Raw genomic sequence first — 23,800 nt, forward strand, 5'->3', positions numbered from 1 at the left:
GAAGAAGAAGAAGAAGAAGAAGAAGAAGAAGAAGAAGAAGAAGAAGAAGAAGAAGAAGAAGAAGAAGAAGAAGAAGAAGAAGAAGTAGTAGAGAGCAAATAGAAGCTTTGAGGGGAACATCATCTTGGAACCATTTCTCTTGCAAGCGTGGCTCTTATTAAGCGGTGGGGCCCTTGGGCCATACCCTGCTGCCGCCTGATGGGGATGCGCTAGCCTTTACTTTCCTGCACACTTGCTTAGAACATAAAATGTCGTTGTGGGCTGACTTTTATCTTCCGCTGACTCTCTCTGCCTCCTTCCAGGCTTGTGAAATGAAAGAGATTCTGGAGGTAGCCCCGTCTGTTCACTTCCGTGATTTTGTGTCTCCAGGGAGGTGATCAGATGCGGAAGTGTTGGAGGGTAATCTAATTGTGCTTTCATTTTAAACCTGTAAATCCCACCCTTTTGATTTTTATACTAATGTTGCCCTGTTGCCACCTGTTTTGGCCCCCCCCCATAATAGAATGCTTTGAAACTGATTTGGTAATAACTACTTAGGATGTTTGAAATCTGGGTTAATATTCATTTTGCTACACTGCCTGCAATTTAAAAATCATCGTTAATTATAGAAGCCTTTTTAAATCTCGGGTAAAGAAGGAAAGTTTCTCTTAGCATTTATGATTTGGTAACATAGTAAATTGTGGGGAAGAACTCCTTGGTGGTTCAAGTCACAGCATCTGCCCGGACTGTAGTCACTCTATATGTTTGGCTTCTTCATGCTGTTCTGTTTGTACTGCCAAACATGTATGGACACCTGCTGTGTTCCAGGAACACATTTGTTCAGTACTGAGACAAAAAAAAAATGAGACATAGTATCTGTTTTCAACACTGTCTCCCTATGGGCCTCTGAAAGTATCAGTCCAGCCAGTGGCCGAGAGGAGTGTGGGTGCCTCTCATGGAAGATACTGGCTCTAGGTGCATAATAATTCTACAGCCACTGTGGGCCGCGAGCCCTTTTGCAAGGATCCAGAGCTCTGGGGCATCATTTGAGTGTGCCCAAGGCTCCAGTGTGGCTGCCGTCCACGTGCAGATTTGCACAGCTTCACCAAAGCACCGTGTCACTTGTTAGGAAAAGTCAGGTCTTCAGATCTTCTCTGGAGACTTTCATTGCCATGACAGGTCCAGTTGTGGCAGGGTTCTTGTTGAGAGAGGCGGGTCCAGTCTTCCCCTCCCACACTGCCCTGCCCACAGCCGTTCCTTCAGGTATTTCCACAATTGAAGGGCCTGATGAATGTGCCTGGGAACAGCAGCTAGATCCCTGGCCTTGCTGCGTGTTGTGGCAAAGCACACCTTGCGCAATACGGGTGAGCGCTGGAGATTCGGTACAGAGATCTGGCTGTCACAATCCAGTGCATAGGGTTCCCAGAACAACACCCAAAGGGGCAGGACTAGCCGGAAGTGCCAAGCTGCCATTCTGGGGCTGTGCAGGAGGAGAAGCCAGGCTGTCCCTGGAGCTGAAGGTTCCCAGGGCCCCATCCGGGCATTTTCTCCGGCAGGAGAGGTAGTGCATTCTTCCCAGGGAACCTTCTCCTTGCTGAGCTAATAGGTATTAGGAGCGGGGAGCAGGTGAGCCAGGGACTGTTGTGTGTGGCGTTTGTTAGTTTGCAGGGTGGTGGGCCTGAGTGGGAGAGCGGAGAGATGTGCAAGCCATGAAGAAATGGTCCGGGAATCTAAAGCACCCCCAGGTATCCTGAGCGTCTGCTAGTGTGAAGTGTGCGTCCCTTGGAAAGGACAGAGACCCTTTGTCTGGCCGAGGACTTGGCAGCTGCAATGCTGCCTTGACTCCGGGCTGATTCTTTCCCCCACATCCTCAGAGTTCCTTTGCTGCACTGAAGTATAACTTCTGAAGTGGCCAGAGCCCTTCATTTGGTCATGGCACAGAAGACACTCTACAGTGGCTGCAGGTCCCTTTTTAGCCTTTCTTCTCTTCTCTCACCTTCAGAAATAGCCATCATATTCCTTTCCTGTTTGCTTTTTAATTCTTTGCTCTTGTGTTTAACTTTTCTTAAGTGCTTCCTGTCCCTTAGTCGGCTGATTCTGGAAGTTAACCGATGTTTCAATGCTGCTTTATCGTTATATTTTTGGGTTGTACAGAAAGGGGAAAGAACTATTGTACTAATAATTTAAGAGGCTCTTGAACTATGGTCTCCTGTTTAAATGTCTCCAAACCCACAGAAGGCTGGGGTTTTCTTGGAGCTCTTACTTTGAATGTGGACAGTGACTGACAACCTATGGAGTACTTGAAGAAAATTCTAATTTCTGTTTTCCTCTCATTTAAAGATGTATGGTTTTTGGTATGTGTTTTATAGTGAATAAACTACTGCAGTGCATGTAGATAACTTATCGATAGATTCAGGAGTACGTGGCCCAGATTTTCTGGAACTAGTGTGGCAATGGTCAGAGCAGCATTCTGAGGCACAGGGACACTTCGTGAGTTGTGGGTCTTTCCTGTCTGAGGATGTTACAGGAAGAGAAGATAGAACAGGGCTTAGAATAGAGCCTGCACACCGTGGGCACTTCCGCTGGCCGCGTCAGCCACTAGAGTGAGCAGGTATTTCTTCAGGGTCTTGTTACTTGATTGCTCCTGAGGAGTGAACAATGCCCACTCACCGACATGTGGTGAGCCAGGAGTTCTCTGTAGGGTACACGTCAGTCAAACAGAGGAGAGGAGAGCAGAGCAAAGGTGAAGTTAGAAGTTAGGTCGTACAGCTGTACTTGCTTCCTAGAAGTGGTCAGAGAATGGTGTTGAGTTCCCCGGTAGCCAGTGGGAAAGAGAAAAACAATTGCATGAAGTTACATCTGTGAGATGGACATGTGTTCCAGTGCCGTCTCTCTAAAGGGGGAGAGCCCAGGCTGGCCCCGAAGCGTTTGTATGTAAGGGATGTTGTGTCCACACGCTGTGTGTGCACTTCCTCTGCACCTGTCTTCCCTCTGCAGCTCAAGATGGATCCTGCTGCTGTGTGTAGCCAGGCCTGGCCACCATCAGGCTAAACGTGGATTCACCCTGTAATCTCCTTAGCTCTCTCTCTCTCTCTTTTTTTTTTTTTTTTTTTTTTTTTTTTTTTTTTTTTTTTTTTTTTTTTTTTTTTTTTTTTTTTTTTTTTTTTTTTTTTTTTTTTTTTGAGACAAGATTTCTTAGTGTAGCTTTGGCTGTCCTGAAACTAGCTCTGTAGACCCAGTTGGTTTTGAACTCACAGAGATCCACCTGCTGCTGCCTCCTGGGTGCTGGAATTAAAGGTGTAAGCCGCCACCACCCGATTCTGTCTCTCTTTCTTAATGCTGTTTTAAATCTACAGTGTGGTTTAGGTCCTAGTGAGCTACTTGGCTCTGGACCTACATTTGTGTTTCTGATTCAATTTTAAGTGAACCTCCAGCAACAGAAGCTGTAATAAGGCAGCGGCGGTTGAGGGAAAGCTGAGGAGGTAGCAGCTCCTGCCTACCTTGACTTAGCAAGTTATTCGGTGACCGAGTGGATGACAGTTCTTAACAAGGTGACCTCATAACAGCAGACCCTCCTGGAGCCATAGCCACTTATGCCGCCCCCTCCTAGGTCCTGAGCTGGGCAAGCCAAGGAGGCCTCAAGATGCTCTGATCATGCAGAGCCAGGAGCTTGTGTTGGATGTGCCACTGGCCCTGTTCCGGGTCTGTCTTTGCCTCTGTGGAGTAGAATGAGCTCCTAGCCTGGCCGCCGCTTGTCATGAGGACCCTCTTTGTGTGTGTACCTTCGTAGCTGAGGAAGGTCTTTTGGAAGAATGTGTGAATGAGCAGATGGTTAAATATGCAATTACTACAGAGGAAGATAAACACTATCCTTGGGGGGGGGGTGCAGGAGTTCGCAAAGTGTGCGTTGAGAGAACAGTGTTCGTTGAATCTGTAGCAAGCAGCACCAGATCCCATTGATCCCTCGTTATGCGGCACCGTCTAACCTGCCTTCAAGCTTGATGGTATATTTACAGAGCTGTATGCCTCATGTCCAGGATCCTACACGGTAGAAGGGCGGTTCAGACAAGGTGGGTGACAAGCTTTTGTCAGCCAAGACGGGCATCTACCAGCTGCAGGACTAAAAGGGTAGACGGTATTGTGAGTCCTTAGAGGATTGGAGGGTGGGTATTCTTTGGGAGATGTCAGATAGCATTTAGAGAGGGTTTTAAATTTTTATTTTTATATTATTGTTATTGGGTTTTTTTAGGGTTTTATTTTGTTTTTTGAGACAGGGGTTCTCTGTGTAGCCCTGTCCTGTAACTTGCTCTGTAGACCAGGCCTGCCTTAAACTCAGAGATCCACCCGCCTCTCCCTCCCAAGTGCTGGGATGAAAGGCGCCCGCCACCACTGCCCTTCTAAAAAAATTACTTTTATTTTAAATTTATATGTATTGTGTTTCTCTGTGTGCATATGGCACATATGTGCCAGTGTCCACAGAGGCCAGAAAGCATCAGATCCTTTGGAAGTGGGAGCTGCCTGATGTGGGTGCCGGCAGTGAAACTCAGGCCCTCTGGAAGAGCAGCAAATGCTCTTAACTCCTGAGCCATCTCCCAGCCCCTCTTGTAGAGACTCTTTACAAAAATCTTCATCTTTAAAATGTTGCCCTAGTTGTTGTTGTTGTTGGTGTGTGTGTGTGTGTGTGTGTGTGTGTGTGTGTGTGTGTGTGTGTGTGTATACCTGGCTATGTATGCACATACATACTCCAAAGTGGCTGTGCTAATAACCTAAATAGGAATTTGTGTTGCTGTCAGCCTGGACTCTGCAGTAACATGTTATTTATTATGAGAGTCAGCTTCCTCTCTCTAGGAGACTTGGAGCTGTCCTATGAGGTGAACTTCTTGTGTGCAGAGGAAATGAAGTCAATGGCCTTTCTCTGTCCCACTGGTTTGCTTCAGGCGCTTAGCTGTAGCTGAGCTGAGCCCAGAGTCTACTGCCTCGGCTCTGTGCAGAAGGGCAATCCCACCAGGCTTCCACAGCCTCTCAGTGGCCAGTGGATCTCAGTCACAAGCTTCCTAGTAGCAGTGGGGGTGCTGCTACCCTCTGCTCATCAGAGTTCCCTGCTAATGAATACTGACCTTTCCTCACCTCCATTTGAAGCAGCTAGTTCAGGGTTAGGGGTGTTGTAACTCAGCAGAGGAGCACTTCCTTAAGATATGCAAAGTCCTAGATGTGATACCCAGTACCACAAAATAAAAAGCAATGAACATGGCTACTCCATTGGAGAATTCTTTTTCCAGTCACTGCTCCCGTGGCTCAGGGCCACCCCTCATCCACTTTCTTTCTCTCACTGCTGGTACTTGAGCGTTTTCACCTCACATAGATACATTGACCCTCCCTGTGAGAAGTAAGCCTTCAGCCTGTCCTGCCCCCAAGAAGCCTTAGCTAGGCTCTTCCAGACATTCCCAGCTGCTTCCTGGGACGTAGGGGCTGCAAGTCCACTGTACCGTCGTTTGTAGCAGGGCGTTGGGCTGGTCTTAGTTAGGAATGAGGTCTTTGTCGCAAGAGCACAAAACCCAGTGAGGTGCTGAGGGAGAGCAAGTGCAGAAAAGCATCATTTGCCCTGAGATACTCTGCTTTTGAAGAACAGGTGCCACCAATAAAATATCCACAACAGGAAAATCTAACACGTCACTCCATCTTCATTCTGGACATCACTTAGATGTTGGGACCGCCTTGAGAACTTACTACGAGACGTCTCGGAAAAAGCACTCAGAATTCCAAGTACTGGACTTAAAACAGTTTGTTTTATGAGACTGGCTGTATTTTTATGCTATTAGCAGAGTTACTATTAATAATGAATTCCCATCAATAAACAATAGACTCCTTAATAAGTTAAGCCATTCCTGTAAGGCACTAGTCGCTTCTGGCATATAGCAGACCTCCAGCACATGTCAGCTGCTGCCGTCAGTACTGCAGCATCATTTCCAATGGGAAGATCACCAAGCTTGTTGTGCACACCTGTAAAATGTCCAGTTCAAAACACAGTGAAGGCTGGCTTCATCTTAAGAGAGACGGAGGCATGGTTTATTATTGCTAGAGCATGCAGGAATATTGGAATAATAATCTTGGTTTCACAGAAGAACCAACCCCACACCACACTAGTTTTCACTTTGGTTAGGTGCGAGGCCATGGTCCTGAGTGGGGAACAGTGAGGTCATTGGGGTATAGTATCTGACTGCAAGAAGAGCTGACATATTATTTGTGTGCCTCTCTCTCTCTCCCCCCCCCACAATCTGTCCATCCAATAAGCAAATATTTATTGAGCACTTATCATGCCCAAGTTGCTGCACTGTCCAGAAATAAAGAAGGGCAGCCTGCGGTAGGTACCCTTACAAAGGTTTCCACCTGTAGGAAGGGCTTCTACGTAGGAAGACACTGGAGAGCAGTACGTTCCGACTGCAGCAGCAAAGGCAGTTGGAGAATCGTGGCAAGGTATCCTGAAGCCCCAGCAGTCTTCTAAGCCTTCAAGAGCATTCAAAAGCTAAACTGTTCAGTCCTTTTGGTCCTAGAGAAAGTAACTCCCTCTGAACTCATCTACCAGTGGCTGATACAGTGTGCTCTTCATAGTGTGTGGCTAAAGCTGCTCCCTCCGGGCAGCTGCAGCTAAGTGCACGCTGGCCAGCTAGCTCCCGTTTGCCAGGATCCCGCTCAGAGACCCGGGCTGCTGGGATCTGAGCAGTGCATTAGTGGGCATGGCTCCCGTCCCCAAGGGCACAAGCCAGCATTAGGTCAATAGTTGAGGCAGCACAAGTGGCCGGGTGGCCTGTGGTTTCAGGGGACTGTGTACTGCTCAGGCTGTCTGAAAATTAGGAGCATCTGCCTGTAGCAGCTATCTAGGGTGAGTACAGAGTACTGAGCTTCCCTTTCCCATATTTCTCTGTGTTTTTGCCAGGACGTTCTTAAGTTGTTTTTTCCCCCCTCTTCTGCCCCCCCCCCTCCTCGCCCTACCCACGTGCTGGTTTGCTTTTGTAGAAGTTAAATTTTAATTCTAAAACCAGATCAGACCTTCCCATACTGGCCCTTTCCCTGCACTGGTCACACAGATTTTTCCATTTTGTGTTGTAAAAGGAATAAGGCAAATGGATCTCTCTAAGACTTTGCTGAATAGGTAAATGTTAGTTCTTAGTTCTAAGTGACGGGGCTCTCTTCGCTGTAAATCGTATCTTTGTTTCCCTAGCCTGCATCTTTTCTACAGTAGCTGTGGTGCTGCAATTGTCTCTCCCCTGGCAAGTGTGTGTTTGGGTGGGGTATTTAAAGATTCAGAGGAATTTAGTGAGATGTGCTCAGTTCATCTTGGTTACAGGGATGATTCATTATCTCCAGATTATACAGAGTCACTCTTAATTCTCTAATACTTTTAGGGCAGCTTTTCCACTATCTTCCTATCAGCTTTTCCCCTTCCCTGTAGAGTGGTTTTGCAGTTTATTTCCCCCGATAAGCCACATTCTTTTAATTTACCAAAATACATTGTATGAAGCATACTTTGATAAAAATCTGTGTCGACCAGAAAACTTTCCATTGGCCCTGGGGAGGGGTATGTGCATGTCTTAACTCTCGGCTGTCCCAGCTGTGCCCAGCCTCCTTCAGAGTTATTTTGATTTCTCATTGCAGCCACAATTACGAGTTCGTCGGAAAACGATGACCGGAGTGGCTCCAGTTTGGAGTGGAACAAAGATGGAAGCCTAAGGTTAGGGGTTCAGAAGGGACTGCTTCATGATCGAAGGGCAGACAACTGCTCCCCCGTGGCAGAAGAAGAGACCACTGGGTCAGCGGAGAGCGAGCTGCCCAAGGCGGAGCCCTCAGCTGGAGATGGTCCGATTCCTTATTCCCAGAGCTCCAGCTCGCTAATAATGCCACGGCCCAACTCAGTTGCAGGTAAGGTGACACCTCTCCCCGGGGCCTATCGCCCCAATCCTTAGGGTCCTGGTTTCCATTTATTTACCTCCCAAATTTGTTCAGGCACAAGCTAGTCATGTGATCATTTCATAGGCCTCAGTTTACCTATTGCAAACACACAAGTCTTTTAGTGGTCCCTTTCCTCTCTAAATATGTGATCTGGAATGTTGGCTCCTGGTAGGTGAGGTGAAAAGGTTCCGAAGCTCTGTCTTTTATTTAGAGCGAAGCTGATGCCAGCTCATAAGATTTCTATTCTCATTCAACTTTAAAACTTTGGTTTGTATGGTTGAAGCCCATTATAGCTGGGAGGGCAAATGCTTCTGTAAAAATCAGCCATAACGGAGCTCACCGCCGAAAGCATGTGTAGCCTGCAGCTCGAAGCAGAGCTCTGCACACACATGGCGGCCCGCGCTGATAGTTGGGCCGGTCAGTGGTCCATCTTTGAACAAGGACTATGGAAGGTGGGGGCGGAGGCTCCACTCTGTGCTTTCTGAAGGTTTTTACACGTCTGAGCTCTTGGGGTGCATTCAGAAGAGGCACTCACTCGTCCAGGTGATTCTTTGTTACCAGCCTAGTGCTTGAAAGTGTCCCCCTCACCGGCTCTGTACATCAAAGGATCTTCTGTAATTTATGCCATTCTTCAGTGTGTGCTAGGTCATTCTGGCTGCTGTTGGATGGTTGGGTTGTTTTTTTTTTTTTTTTAAATGGTGAAACTCTGAAGCAGCTGGTAAATAAATGGCCTTAATGGAAAAGCTGTGAGGTACAACTCTAATTCACTTTCAAAGGAAGCAAAGTGGCCTTGTTCCAAAAGAGGGATTTGGCCCGTTCGCCAGGGAGGTACTAGAGAGCATTATGTGTATTGATTGATGGTTCTTCCAAAAGCTTCCCCTGCCTTCCCCCGCACCACCACTGGCCCACCCCTGGAATATAATACCCGCTACTCAAGATGCTTTAGGCTGTTAGTTACCTAGTTATGATGAATGGGTCACTTGTAGTCTCCCAGAATTTGACGGCTTTAGTTTCCCCAACAAAATAACACACTTATATTCAGAGTAACCCATCGTTTTTAAAATTAGGAAACTCATTAATAGAGTAGTTTTAGTGACGTTAACGGTCCTCAGTTGGGGGTGGTCTGTCTTGCCAGAAGCTCTTTGGATGTCTCCGGCCGTGTGAAGTGGCTGTGGGTGTGAGCTGAATGTTTCCAGACTGCCTGGATTAGGGAGCAAAGCTGTCTGGTTTCTGCTGTACTCACCTGGTATCTCCTTTGCAGGCCCTGGAGCTAGACCTCCTTAGGAGCCTTGGCTTTTACCTCTGGGTTCAAGCGACTCCACAGCCTAGTGGGTTTGCTCATTTTCCTCTTGAACTGTGCTGCAAATCAAATGCAGTCAGAAGAGATGCAGGCAGCTGTCCTTACTTGTGCTTCTGTTAACTAGGGAGGAGTCTAGTAGCTTCTTCATGCCACCTTCCTGCCACCAGAACCTCAGCCGAGGGAATAGCAGCGCGTGGGAAAGTTGTGTGGACTGGTGTTCAGCTTTGGTTATCCAGTAGATTCAAGGCAGGCTGCAAAGAGGGAGGTTAGGATTGAAACCAAGTGGGGTGGGGCAGGAGGTAAAAGCCCACATAAACACACAAAGTGCTGCTTGGTAGGAAAGTCGGCCTGTGGGTTAGAGAGAGGCAGCTAATGCCAGGCGTCTGACAGCTGACCACATGGGACCTGGACCTGAAGGGAGTCCCTGAGATCCCTGGTCATTCCTGTAATTCAGCCTCCTGAAGAGAGTGTAGAGAACAAGGAGTTCTTTATTTTTTTTTTTAAATAAAAAAGTCTTTAAATCAAAGTCTTAAAAATAAGTTGGCTAGGATTAGAGATTGCAAAGGTGTTTTTTAGAGTTGGATTAATTGGAAGTGTTACATATCACATCAAAAGGAATGACGTGTACCTTTTTTTCCTTCATTAAAAAGCAGGGCTCAAAGACTTTAAAATTGAATCTTGGCTAGTCTAGAAGTTGGCCAAAATTGGTTTTACTGTTTTTTAAATTTTTTTTGTGTGTGTACGGATGTTTTGCCTGCACGCTGGTATATGCACCATGTGTGTGCCTAGTGTCCATGGAGGTCATAAAAGGACTTTGGAATCCCCTGAACAGGTGTTACAAACCATTGTGTGCTGCCATATGGGTGCTGGGAATTGAACCTGGATCTTTGGAAGAATAGCTAGTGCTCTTTACTGCTGAGCCGTCTCTCCAGCCTGTGGGGTTTGACTACTTATCTAAACTGTTGAAACACTTTCCGAGTGGATCATAGACCACTATGTTTCCAGAAAGCCAGCGACCACTATTAACCAACTGAGTTCTGGTTTTCTTGAACCACTAACTGGTGATTGATCAGGACTTACTGGCTTTTGCCTTGACTAGGTTAGTCTACAACTTAGGGCATCAGGACACGTTGCTGTTGGTTTAGCTTAGGAGAAAACTCTCCCAAAGCCATTCCCTACAACATGTTGAAATGAACTCCCCACACAGTCTGTGTATGCGCTGCTTGGGTTCCCAGACACCATGTGCACAATTTCATCCAGAGATGTTAGCAGTGGGCTTTCTGTAGCATGAGATTGTTTGACCTCTGATTTTCCTTGGCCCAGAATGGTGTTTTAGCATTTTAGGTGTTCCTAGTGTAGACTATTGTGGGCCTGGCTCTAGTTGCTACTGTCTGGGAATCTGTGGACGAGGACAGAATAGCGTCATCACTCAGAGGGGAGTGCCTGAGCTCATAGCTGAGCAGCTGAGGCCTTGCTGTCCCTGATCTCAGGTGTCCTGGTAGCTTCAAAAACGCCCCAAGAAGTAAAGATCTTTGCAGCTGGCACTTAGTGCTGTGCCTAAGCTCTAGCTCAGCTTAGCCATGTTTGTTTATTGTTTGAAACACTCACCTTGTAGCCCCAGTCCGACAGTATTTTAAGCTTACCTCAGCTGCACGAGTGCTGGAATTCTTGCATGTGCTCCTTGCCGGCTCTTAGCTATGGTTGAAGTAGAGAATCAGCCGTGCACAGCGGCGTTGCTCCGACTGCTCTGCCGTAGACCTTGGAGCCGACAGACGACACTGGAAAGCTGAAAACGGACACCTGAAGCCCCCATCTCCTGTATCCACATCACACATTGCTCTCCTCTCCCCTCATCCCCACCCCCAGTTCTCTGATGTGAATGTCTTTTATAGTCATATTTTTTTAGTCTTTTCAGTTGTCACAAAATCACAAAGTGAATGTCATGCTCTAAGGGATCAGGGAAGGGGAAACAGAAGCCTTTAGAAACTCAATGTGTCTTTGTATTCGTGAGGACCAAAGCCCTGGCTGGGAAGTGAGTTATGGGCTATGACGGTGATGTGGCCTTGTGCTTGAGCCACAGTGGTTGCTTTCACCAGGAGGCATGTTGAGCCAGAAAAGAGCCTCAGGCATGAACCAAGGATTAGGTTTCAAGTTGGGTTTCTGTAGGGAGCCTGAAGGGTAGGGGTGGTCTTGTAGCCACAGTAAGAGGTTTCCCTCTCTGTAAGATCGTAGAGAAAAACCTGAGGCCGATAGTGGATGAACCTGCTGAAGGTGGCTGGGAATCCTGCAGAATCCAGCCTAAGGAAATTACTCCTTTTCTTCCCTTGTTTATTTTCTTAAGACAGGGCTCTTGTAGCCCAGATTAGCCTCAGATTGTCTGTGCACCTGACCTGATCCTTGCTGGAACTCCTGGCCCTCTGTCACCTAAGGGTTAGGGTCGTAGGCATACATTGCAATACCGATTTAGCTGTATCTTTCAGTTGTGGAAGATGTACATAGTTTCTGACCATGAGCAGAATGTTTCTTTGAATGTGCACAGTGTGTGATTAGGCAGTGGCTGGTAAGATGTAGAAACAGGGGTTTGCTGCTTGGGAAGGACAGTGGGTAGAACAGTTGGTTGGCTGTTCTTGAAGGGTATGCCAAAGGGGACTGGCATCTCTGAGTCAGGCTCTCCACCCTTGGTGCTTGTATAATGAAAGGAGGAAGAGTGATACAGACTACCAAAGAATAAAAAATAAAACAAACAAACAAAAAACCCCAAAAAACCAGGAAGGTGAAGGGAACTATGGAAGGCTCAGGATAAGTGGTGCTCCCGGTAGGAAAAGGCTTGAGGTAGATAGTGTTCCAGGTAGCAAAAGGCTTGAGGTAGGTAGTGCTCCAGGTAGAGAAAGACTCAGAGTAGGTGGTGCTCCGGGTAGGGAAAGGGTCGGGGTAGGTGGTGCTCCGGGTAGGGAAAGGCTCAGGATAGGTGGTGTTCCGAGTAGGGAAAGGCTCGGGATTGGTGGTGCTCCAGGTAGCTAGATGCTGGTAACAGCCTATGAGGTAGCAGAGGATTTTTCAGGGTACTGATTGCCCAATGTGACTTCTTTACCTTTCGTCTTGGTTCTGCTAAGCACTTCAAAAGACTTAGCACTTGGACTGTAACTCCTCCTACAATTACTACTTATGCGTATGTGTGAATGTCCCTTAATGCTTTTTAACAGTTACCCATCTGTATACTGTGAACCTTTCTGTCTTAGTCAGGAATAAACATGATAGTACATTAAAATATCTAATGCATACACACACACACATACACACATACATACATACATACACACACACATACATACATACATACGTACGTACATACGTACATACACACATATAGTTTGAGTTTTTGGGCTTTTTAGTTTTTGGGGTTTTTTGTTTGTTTACTTGTTTGTTTTTTGTGGGTTTTTTTTTTTTTGTGACAGAGTTTCTCTGTGTAGCTTTGGAGCCTGTCCTGGAACTTGCTTTGTAGACCAGGCTGCCTCCAACTCACGGAGATTCTCCTGCCTCTTCCTCCTGAGTGCTGGGAATAAAAGCCTGTGTCACCACACCTGGCTTTTTTTTGTTTTGTTTTGCTTTGTTTTTGTTTTTGTTTTGTTTAAGGCAAGGTCTCACTACGTCGCCTTGACTAGCTTAAAACTCTCTATGTAGACCAGGCTGGCCTGGAACTCCTAGTGACCCACCTGCCTCTGTCTCTCGAGTGCTGAGATTTTATTGCCAAGAGCTAGCATTTCCTGTTCGTGTGCTGTGGAACTGTGCATGCAGAATCTGCTTATTTAATTAGGAAGGTTGGCCTTCCAAACAGCCCAGAGCTTCCCAGAGCTGGAGAGAATAAATAGCTCATGCCATGTGTTAGCAGTGACTTCTCAAGCCTGCTGTGTGACACTGGGTGTCAAGTTTGTTTGTTTGTTTGTTTTTCATCAAAACATTTTTATAGAGGAGTTGGTTTCTTTCAAGGAATAATGGCGAATTCTGGCAACCAGATCAATGTAAACATTAAGAGTGAGTAGTGCTAAATTGTTTCAGTTTTTCAAGATAACACAACAGTTCTGCTGGAAACATAAGCTGGCACAGATAATTATCCTGAGATAAATTTCGTTGAAAGTCGGAGCTGGATCGCTTGGTAAGTTGTAGCTTACAGTAGTCTAGGTGTGGCCTTAAACTCGGTTTTCCTTTCACATTGCAGCCACAAGTTCTACCAAATTGGAAGACCTGAGTTACTTAGATGGGCAGAGAAATGCTCCTCTCCGGACGTCCATTAGATTGCCCTGGCACAATACGGCTGGAGGTAGGACACAGGAAGTTAAAGGTATTTATCCTTGCATCCCATGTCACCATGGCGAGCTTGCCCACTAAACGCGGAACATCTGATAGCCAGCATTCAGACTGTTGGGCGTGTGATGTGAAATGTGTTTGTACTCTTAAATAGCATCTTGAAAGTCTGCCGGGAGCCAGCTTTAAGAACGCGGGACTTCTTCCTTAAAGCATGGGATTGAGTTACTTCTGGTGTGGAAAAATGTTTCTGTGATAAGATAGTTGCCACTCCCCAAGCCTCAGTTTTGCTTCAGTCCCTTAGACCATATCGGCTATATCCCATGGCTGCCTGTAATGCCCAGCTGTGTGGTCAGGGGCTCTGTCATATGGGAAAGCACCGTTGTCCCCAGACGAGGGCTGTGCCCTCGATTCTGGGAAACGTTTGCATTTTATCTGAGCAGGGCTGGAAGAAACCAGTCTTCTGTGTGCTTTCAGACAAACCGGCCAGACGTGATTGGAGCCTTTCCTTTGCTTCCGCTGAATGCCTGCAAATAGGGCCAGGAAGTCATTTTAACAGGATACTTTGGGGGACAAACAGTATATAATGAACAGAGTATTATAAACAAGCCCATAAAACCAAGTTAGACACATCATTTCTTTTTATGTTAAATTGTACTGCACTCTCCATAAAAATGTTTGTTTGTTTGTTTTAAAGCCCGGTTTGCCCCCTACAAGCCGCAGGACATCTTGTTGAAGCCCCTGCTGTTTGAGGTGCCAAGCATCACCACCGACTCTGTGTTTGTGGGAAGGGACTGGCTCTTTCACCAGATAGAAGAAAGTTTGAGGAACACAGATCTGGCAGAAAACAGAGGAGCTGTGGTCGTGGGGAATGTGGGATTTGGAAAGACAGCCATCATTTCCAAGTTGGTGGCTCTCAGCTGTCATGGAAGCCGCATGAGGCAGATTGCATCCAGCAGCCCCAGCTCATCACCTAAAAGTATGTCTGTGGTTATTACTTGTCTAGCTTAGTATAATTAATATAAGACAGGTAGATGGCAGGAGCTGCTGTTTGAATGGACAGAAATAACCAGTTTTCCAGAGGTCGTTCTAGCTGTTTCAGGTCTAAGTTCGTAGGTTAAGTGAACTGTCTGAATACGTCCAGCCATTATAGTGTGGTGGTGGTGGTGTTGTTTTAGCTTTCTGCTTGCTTTCTTTTGGTGCTTGCTTTTTTTTTTTTTTTTTTTTTTAATGAGTGTGGAGGAAGAGAGAGGGTTTCCCCTTGTTTTCGGGTATATTAGCTACAGTCTGGACTGATGCCAACCTTATTGTGTCCTTCTAACCTGAAACCCCAGTCTTCTCTTTCCACAAAGGGGGTTTTCATGCATACATCACAAAAGGGGGTTTTGATTGAGTGACCTGGTGAAGTTTTGGTCTTAAAACAAAGTGCTTACTCGGGAGGCAGAGGCAGGTGGATCTCTGTGAGTTCGAGACCAGCCTGGTCTATAGAGCTAGTTCCAGGACAGGCTCCAAAGCCACAGAGAAACCCTGTCTCAAAAAACAAAAAACAAAAAAACAAAAAAAACAAAGTGCTTGTAAGAACAGGCTGATAGAATTTAATGCGGTTTTTCTTTCCTTTTTTGGTGTGTTTGTATACACACACACACACACACACACACACACACACACACACACACATTTTACTTCCCTTTATCCTATGCAGAATTCTTTTGTATCCTGTTCACCACAGCCTTTTCTTCTGTGCTGCCTTTACCAAAAATAAAAAGACAAGCTTAAATGGGAAATAGAATGGCTAATACTTGACTTTTACTTCATGCATACAAGTGTGAACAAGAACTCTTTGCATCCCAGACTACCCCTGACCCTGAGGTCCTCTTACCTCAGCCTCTACCCAAGTGCTGAGATACAGGCACATACCACCATTTTTGGCTTCCCTGTTTCATGTGCAGAACCTATTAACAACAACAAAGTCTTGAAATATGAACAAGAAAAAGAGAGTCATGTGAGATTTTGTTTATGTTTTTGTTTTTCAACACAGGATTTCTCTGTGTAGCCCTGGTCATTCTGGAACTCATGCTGTAGACAAAGGCTGGCCTCAAACTCAGAGATTTGCCTGCCTTCCAGATGCTAGGATTAAAGGCATGAACCACCACTGCCCTATAAGGGTTTTTTGTTTATTTGCTTGTTTAACCAGAAGAAATATGACTAGGAACTCAGCCCTCCAGTGAGGAGATAGGGTGGGAGCTGGTGTGGTCATTCAAGACCTCTCCTTTCGAGTTATATTTGCTGATTACTGTTCAGATTTGTCTGGGATTAAATCAGGAGTATTTTCCACGCTCCTTGTACCGCATGCTAATGTTACAATCGGGTGGCTCTCTCTCTCTCTCTGCAGCATCAGATCCCACCCAGGACCTTCCTTTCACTCCATTACTTTCACCAAGTTCTTCCACAAGTGCTCTCAGTGTGGCCAAAACGCCGGCTGGGCCCGGCCCTGCTGAAAACCAGAGACCGAGAGAGGACGCAGTGAAATACCTCGCTTCTAAGGTAACTTGCTCTTGTCTCCCAGAGGTTTCCAGATAGAGAGTTGCCTGTTTGCCTTTGAGAAATGAGTTTGAGAAGGAATTGTTAAGACAGAAACAGCATCCAGGTGCTGGAGTGTAGTGTGACTTTAGATAAAGTATGACTGAGTACTCCAAATAAAAGGTTTCAATGAAAATAAATCCCAAAGACAACAGCAGTGGATTTTTTTTTTTTTTTTAAGTTTTTCGAGACAGGGTTTCTCTGTAGCTTTGGAGCCTGTCCTGGCACTAGCTCTTGTAGACCAGGCTGGCCTAGAACTCACAGAGATCTGCCTGCCTGTGCCTCCCGAGTGCTGGGATTAAAGGCGTGCGCCACCACTGCCCGGCAGCAGTGGATTTCTATCCCTCTGAACCAAGTTCAAAAAGTTCGTCAAGGCAGCAGAAGTCACGTGTACTCCCCACTCCCAGCCTGACTATCACACGCCATTTCCTTTCCTGTGTGAGCGGGAGATGAGACAGTAGCGGTTGACTCAGCCCAGACGGCTTCTGCCTAGACCCTGTTGCCCAGGGCTGTGGGTCTCTGCGTCCTTCTGCCAGAGGATTCTGAGGAGGTTGTAAAGCTTTGGCTGATTCCCTAAACACATGATCATCAAGGACTCTCTGAACTCTCCCTTCTGCTCTGGGTCCAACACTGACTTGTAGGCCACCTTTTCTGCACGCAAGCAGTTGTGTTTCTTGCCTTGATGAGCTGCGGCTGTCTTCAGGGACAGCAGAAAAAGCCGGGAAACCATCAGATGTGGTAGATACCTCGAGAGAACGCACTGTGAGGTGGGACAGATGGACTGAAAGGAATGTCACTCTGCCCAGTCCACTTCCACTCCCACACTCACCTGCCCACCACACAGAAGGCAGCAGCCTGTGGCACAGTGAACCCGCGTATGACCGCTGATCCGGAGCAACCCTCTAGCCTTGAAGGGATGATCCGAGATGAAGGGCATCAGCCTTAAAGCTACCCTTACTACACTGGTTTTCCAGGAATTCTAATTGTGACCCACAGTAAAAGACATAGTGTAACATGCACACATACATAACCACACAGGTCACAGAGGCAAGGGTGTTACTGAACTCTGTTTAGCCTATGTCCTATAGCATGTATGTGGTTTAAATTAGCTTTTTAAAAATATTTTTTATGGTTTATTTAACTTTATTTTATGTGCATTGGTGTGAAGGTGTCAGATCCCCTGCAACTGGATCTTCAGACAGTTGTGAGCTGCCATGTGGGTGCTGGGAGTCGAACCCGGATACTCTGGAAGAGCAGTCAGTACTCTTAACCACTGAGCCATCTCTCCAGCCCCCTTAAATTAGCTTTATTCAAATTTTAACTACCTATGGTTCCAGATGGATTTTATGGCCCATTTTGGCCATGAAATCACTTTTGTTGAGCGTTGTGTAAAATGATGGCAATGGCTATCTTGTAATGGTTTGTGCAGGTTTGGGGAATCCTCACCTAGGTTCGTGCTAATGTGTGTTTGGGTTGGAGTTGAAAGGCAGCGAGCATTTCTAAACTGAAAGCCATAGTGGTTCTGTATTGTCCCGAGAGAAGCTGTATCGTATGTGCTCTAGCTTCTCGCTGGGAGTCTGCCACCATGGATCTCGTGCAAGATCTTGAAGTGTATTGTCATCTTGACACGGTTTATCCTGCATCCGTGGCCCCTATGATACACCAGAGCCATTGGTCCGGGGCCCCTTCCTGCAGGAGCTGCAGGGCCGAGCAGGAGGGTGGAGACTCGGAACCTTCTAGAAAGCACAGTGCACCTTGCACCCGCATGCTGTCCTTTCCACCCTCCTAGCTCACACTCACCCTCTTGTTCTCATCCTCCTTGGCAAAGTGGTAAGGCTTCCATTTCTGTAGAGCTTACCTCTTGTTCCCAGGAGCTCCGGCACAGACCCTTTGTTCGGGTGGAGGTAAGGGAGGTACCTCACAGACAACCTGCTGCTCCAGGTCTGTCCTAACAAAGGGACCCCTCAGCCTGGCAGGCTGGGGCAGCTCTTCCCTGTCTCCCCTTGTGCCCTTCATGATAAGCAGATAGCTGGTAATTTCTTGGCTGTCCCTTTTGAACGTCTCCATAGCATCCCTTGAAGAAGTGAGGATGTAGGGAGGAGGTGAGAGCCATCCCTGCCAGGAGGGAGAAACAGCTATGACTTTACAGCTTGGGTTCATAGCCTCCAATTTGATCCTGTGGTTTTTTTGGATGAGCGGAGGGTCCCCTCGAAGTGCTGCTGATCTTGAGAACGGAAACACTGTGCAGATGGCGGTGTTGGGTACATGGCTTGCTTGGAAGCGCTCTAAGCCAGACTAGGCACTGGGTACTATAAATGACTTTTACTAATCCTTATTCAAGGCAGAGTACAGTTGTGCTGATTTCTGTGTTAATCAAGGTGGATCTGTGGCTGCCATGAGGTCTGCTGAGAACTTAGCAAATCACACCAGTGATGAATGGAATAAATATTAAGCTAGGGGCGAACTCTGCCTTGGGGAGCAGACACACAGTGTCTCATATCAGGAAATGTCACAGCTGTGTTCTTGTTTTAAGTTCCTGGAAGGAGCTTCAGAGAGGGTGGGGTGACACCGATGTCTCTGCTTCTCCACAGGTGGTGGCCTACCATTATTGCCAGGCCGACAACACTTACACCTGCCTGGTGCCCGAGTTTGTCCACAGCATCGCTGCGTTGCTCTGCCGGTCCCACCAGCTGGCCGCCTACAGAGACCTTCTGATCAAGGAGCCTCAGCTGCAAAGCATGCTGAGCCTCCGTTCCTGTGTGCAGGACCCCGTGGCCGCTTTCAAGAGGGGTGTGCTGGAGCCGCTCACAAGCCTAAGACACGGTACTTTCTAGAAGCCTCACCGCTGCTTCCCAGTACAGGCTGGTGCCCAAGTGGCCCTCAGAACGATGCTCAGCTTAGTCCTGGGTTGGTAGGGAGAGGATATTGAGGAGTCAGTACATATCTGGTACCACCACATCCATCTTCCATGATGAGGTTTTCAATGGCGTGTCACTTCTAAGGAAGCCGTGTAGTGGAGGAAAGAGAAGACTTTCTGCCCTACAAAGGTTTGATACTTGGTCTATGAAATGAGCCCAGAGTAGACAGATACGGGGCAAAGCCAAGAGAACTTACTAATGCTGGCAGTGCATGGAGGCGGATGATAACTGGGAGCAGGGTTTGAACACTCCACCTTCTGAAGGATCTTCAACAAACAAAGAGCAGCCGCTTTCAGGAGTAGTCAGACTACAAAACAGGGAACAGCTTGGGCTCTCAGAGGCAGGAAACTGGGAAGATAAATATACAGGACGGTTGATGCTGATTACGAGTGGCTTGATACCTAGGCTTCTCCAGTTCTCCAGCTGTGGGACACTGCAGGCTTCCCTTGTCGTCTCTTGTATCTTGAAAGGCCAGGCAGGAGCTCCCTGAACTTACTTCACTGCTTTCGCCCCAGCTTAGGCAAACTGAAATCTAAAGCCATTTCTAGGAGTCTTGTTTTTGTTTGGTTTGGTTTGGTTTGGTGTTTTGGGGGTTTTTTGGTTTTCAAGATAGGGTTTCTCAGTGTAACAGCCCTAGCTGTCCTGGAACTAGCTCTGTTAATGAGGTTGGCCTCGAACTCAGAGATCTGCCTGCGTCTGCCTCCCAAGTGCTGGGATTAAAGGCACTGTGCCACCACTGCCCAGTGTTTTGTTTGTTTTTTTCTTTCTTTTTTCCACTTGCCCCTGAATAGTCTCCGAGTAGGAGTGCCAATGACATTGTTGGTCCTCAAGGTTTCCATTCTCTGCCCCCTCCTTTTTGAGTTACCCATCTACAAAGTGTCTTCTGTTAGGAGATGCTAGATTGGGGGCCTGAGATGGCCATCCCGCTTGCTCTGTGTTCTGATCAGAGAGCTGTCAGTGCTGTGCGAAGGAGCCCTCCCTGGGCATCTGTAAGGCAGTGCTCTTAACCACGGGGTGATTCGGGCCAGATAGTCCTTGGTGGTAATGTAGGGAAGGCGGGTCCTCCTTTCCTGGAGTCGGTCCACGGAGGAATTCCAGGGAGGGCCTGGTGTCTCTTCCAGGTTTAGGCTCTCTGTGTGGCTGCAGGCTATTCAGGTGATGGTGGCTTATATAGAGCTAACTGCTATATGTATATGATTGAGATTCTGCTAATGTCTGTAATGCAATATGTTTCTGAAAACTGTTTTATAAGAATTAGTTTTCTTTTGGCTCAGTGCTCTGTTTTTCATTATAAATTTAATAGGAAATATGCTTCTTTGAAAACGTGTCTTCTGCCATATGTAAGCCTTTTTAGGTTGTGCTAACACTCTGAGCCGTGTGTTAAAATGCACTGGGTGGTGCCATGTTATAGAAATGTATAATTTCTTAATTTGGAAAAATTATTTCATCTTTAGAGCAGAAAATTCCAGAAGAGGAGTACATCATTTTGATAGATGGCTTGAATGAAGCTGAGTTTCATAAGCCTGATTACGGAGATACGCTGTCTTCATTTATTACAAAAATTATTCCTAAATTCCCCACCTGGCTGAAGCTGATCGTGACTGTGAGAGCAAATTTTCAGGTGAGGGAAGATGTTTGATGTCTGTCCCCTCTTTCCCGAGTGTGTAGCAACAATGGTCCTGGCTGAGTCCTAAAGCAAAATTTGAACAACATGCTTAATTGTCTGCGCCTTGAAACATCCCTTTTCAGTCATGTTTCCCTCGGTGGCATCATTTGGCAGCTAGGTTAAAACTCGAGCTGGGTCCTAGGTTCCTTTGCTGGCTGAATGTGGAGGTTCGGCTAACGTCCCTGCAGAATGGAAATAACTGTGCCTTACCTCCCTCCTCTAGTTACTGCGTGAAAAAGAGATGTGTTTCAGAAGTATTAGTGAGAAGTTAAAATGTTTCCTCTCTCTGCTCTTGGGGTTGGGGCTCTGCTAATCTTTGAAATAACAGATCAGGAACATCAATGACACTGTGCAGTCATGATTCATCAAACAGTTCTCTCCAGAGCTGGAGAGATGGCTCAGTGATTAAGAGCACGGGCAACTCTTTTCAGAAGACCTAGGTGTGACTCCCAGGACCCTGATGGTGGCTCACAGCCATCACAGCTCTTGTTCCAAAGCATCCAACACCCTTGTTGTAGGTACCAGGCATACACACGCACAGATATGCAGACAAAACACTCATGTCCATAAAATAATTTTTTGAGAGAATATTTACTTAAAATTCTTTAGGAATGAGAACCTGCTATACTGGAACAGGCAGTGATTTTTGCTGTGATTGTCCAGGTACACAGGAAGGGTGGGAAGTCTCCTGTTTCCTGGTGGGGTTGCACAACTCTGATATCCGATACAGAGAAGGTGCCTCTTATCTCGTGTCTGACTGTGCTCTTCCATGTGCCGTGTTGGTTTGTGTTTACCCTTGTTTTAGAACCATTGCTCAGGTATAGCTCTAAATCGGGTCACCTGCAGGGTCTTCCTGCCCCGCTGCTGCTCTGTTGATACGGCCTGGTTGCTGCTGTCTACTTGGGCCCCGCCCTCCACTCGTTAGGCTTACAGTCCTCGATGAGGGCTTTAGGAAAGCCTTTGCCGATCCTATCTCGCATCAGGATTTCTTTCACATAAGCCTTTTATCTGCACCTTATCCTATTACACGTTTTAATACAAAACCACGAGGCCCTGTAATCCACGAAAATCCTCCTTGAAAGAGAATGAGCGAACCCGCTTTAAAGGGAGAAGGGAGACTCCACGAAGTGACACTGTGGGTCTTTGTTTCCTCCCAGGAAATCATCAGCGCACTGCCGTTTGTCAAGCTTTCCTTAGACGACTTTCCAGACAACAAAGACATTCACAGCGACCTGCACGCGTACGTCCAGCACAGGGTCCACAGCAGCCAGGACATCCTCAGCAACATCTCCCTGAATGGCAAGGCCGACGCCGCCCTCATCGGCAAAGTCAGCAGCCATCTGGTGCTGCGGAGCCTTGGGTCCTACTTGTACCTCAAGCTCACGCTGGACCTCTTCCAGCGGGGACACCTGGTCATAAAGAGTGCCAGCTACAAGGTGGTGCCCGTGTCTCTGTCTGAGCTCTATTTGCTGCAGTGCAACATGAAGTTCATGACCCAGTCTGCCTTTGACAGAGCCCTTCCCATTTTAAACGTGGCCCTCGCGTCCCTCCACCCCATGACGGATGAGCAGATCTTTCAGGCTATCAACGCCGGCCACATCCAAGGCGAGCAGGGCTGGGAGGACTTTCAGCAAAGGATGGAGGCCCTCTCCTGCTTCCTCATCAAGAGGAGAGACAAGACGCGGATGTTCTGCCATCCGTCCTTCAGGGAGTGGCTGGTGTGGAGAGCCGACGGTGAAAGCACAGCCTTCCTGTGTGAGCCCAGGTACTGGAGGCGCTTCCGTGGGCCCTCAGAGGAGTTTGAGTACCAAGTGCCATGCAGTTTTGCTGTTGGTTGTCCCCATTTTGGTCATGAGAGAGTGAAAAGGTTTCCATACATTTCTACAAAAGCTTCCCTCATTTGATGACTGGAACCGCGGGATTTCTAGTGTATTTGGGCGCAAGGGAAACTGAGAGGAGCCGGGATGATGTTTCCGAGCTGCTAATTGTTTCACTGATGTGCCTCCTCCCACTGGCATGGTGGGTCATACATGGGAAATGTGTCTCTGCTTTAGGGAATAGTGAGCTTCTGTAGAATGTTTGCCCGTGGCTGGGGTCCATCTTGGATCCTTAACTACCTGCCGCTGTCTGACCACCATTGCCCATATAGCGCCTGATCCCAGGGAGGACAGGTGTGGGGGGACAGAGGGGAGCCCTGTAATCCAACTTAGCTGTCTCCTTACAGACACTGCCAGTGCAGGGTGCAGTTCTTACAGCACTCAGACTGTAGGAGGGTGGGGAGATAAGCCTGCCTGCCTGCTTGCCCGCTTACCAGCCATACCTAGTACAAAACAGGGTGAGAGGTCAGAAATGGAAGACTCCAAGTGTCTTTGGGCATGGCCGTTCCCAAGCCCTCCTTCTGTCTCGCCTGGACCTTTGCTCTCTTGAACGGCTGTTCTCTGAGTCAGGTTTGTTTCCTACTCCACTCGGGCAGGCTGCTGGGTTGTCTCCTCAGAACTATGGGGTGCTTGGTTGACCGCTTGGGCCTAGAAACGAAGAGACCAGAGAGTACCTGGGAGTCACCCACCCACCCTACCCCACCCCCCTTGCACGCACGCACGCGCATGCGTGCGTGGACAGATCTAATGCCGCTCAGTGCTATGGCTATTTTCTTAGGTGATGCTGGACTCGGGCTTTATTATATTTCAAACCTGGTTAGGAAAGAAGGTTGGATACTAGAGCCAGATTACCAGCGGCAACCAAGTGTGTGCTATGACATCGCTCACCAAGTGTCAGCTTTTTGGGGAGAGATCACTTTTGAACCATCTATTTTCTCCATGCAATTAGCTTGAGAAGCAAAAGGATATAGGATACTAATAGGAAGAAGGTGTTCCTGCAGACAGGGAGATATTCAGAAACAGCACAGGGGTTGTTCTGGCAGAAAGAAATCTAATCTAATGCTTTGGAGGACTGGGAAGAGCCAGCAGAAGAATATTAACCCATTTCTATTAATCTGTGTATCACCACGAGGTTGTGGCTTACCAGTAGAGGTTCTGGGCATCTTTCTCCTTGGGCAGCTACATGGTGTCTCCTGACTCCGCCTTCTCTCTCTCTCTCTCTCTCTCTCTC

At 47.3% G+C, this 23,800-nt stretch overlaps 1 protein-coding gene across 3 annotated transcripts in view; it reads left to right on the top strand.

Moving 5' to 3' along the window:
- The window catches only part of Tanc1 (tetratricopeptide repeat, ankyrin repeat and coiled-coil containing 1), a 222,244-nt gene that overhangs the window by 155,645 nt on the left and 42,799 nt on the right, over positions 1 to 23,800 (top strand). For 2 of the 3 annotated variants that reach the window (XM_026778563.1, XM_026778564.1), the window contains exons 8-14: positions 7,633 to 7,896; positions 13,443 to 13,565; positions 14,226 to 14,507; positions 15,921 to 16,072; positions 18,700 to 18,931; positions 20,481 to 20,647; positions 21,850 to 22,457. In XM_026778563.1, the coding sequence (XP_026634364.1) occupies positions 7,633 to 7,896; positions 13,443 to 13,565; positions 14,226 to 14,507; positions 15,921 to 16,072; positions 18,700 to 18,931; positions 20,481 to 20,647; positions 21,850 to 22,457 (1,828 nt within the window). The remainder of the gene's footprint in view (positions 1 to 7,632; positions 7,897 to 13,442; positions 13,566 to 14,225; positions 14,508 to 15,920; positions 16,073 to 18,699; positions 18,932 to 20,480; positions 20,648 to 21,849; positions 22,458 to 23,800) is intronic. The other variant, XM_013345955.2, reaches the window with a different exon arrangement.

Source organism: Microtus ochrogaster, chromosome 4, assembly GCF_000317375.1.
Source record: "Microtus ochrogaster isolate Prairie Vole_2 chromosome 4, MicOch1.0, whole genome shotgun sequence".
Taxonomy (NCBI): domain Eukaryota; kingdom Metazoa; phylum Chordata; class Mammalia; order Rodentia; family Cricetidae; genus Microtus; species Microtus ochrogaster.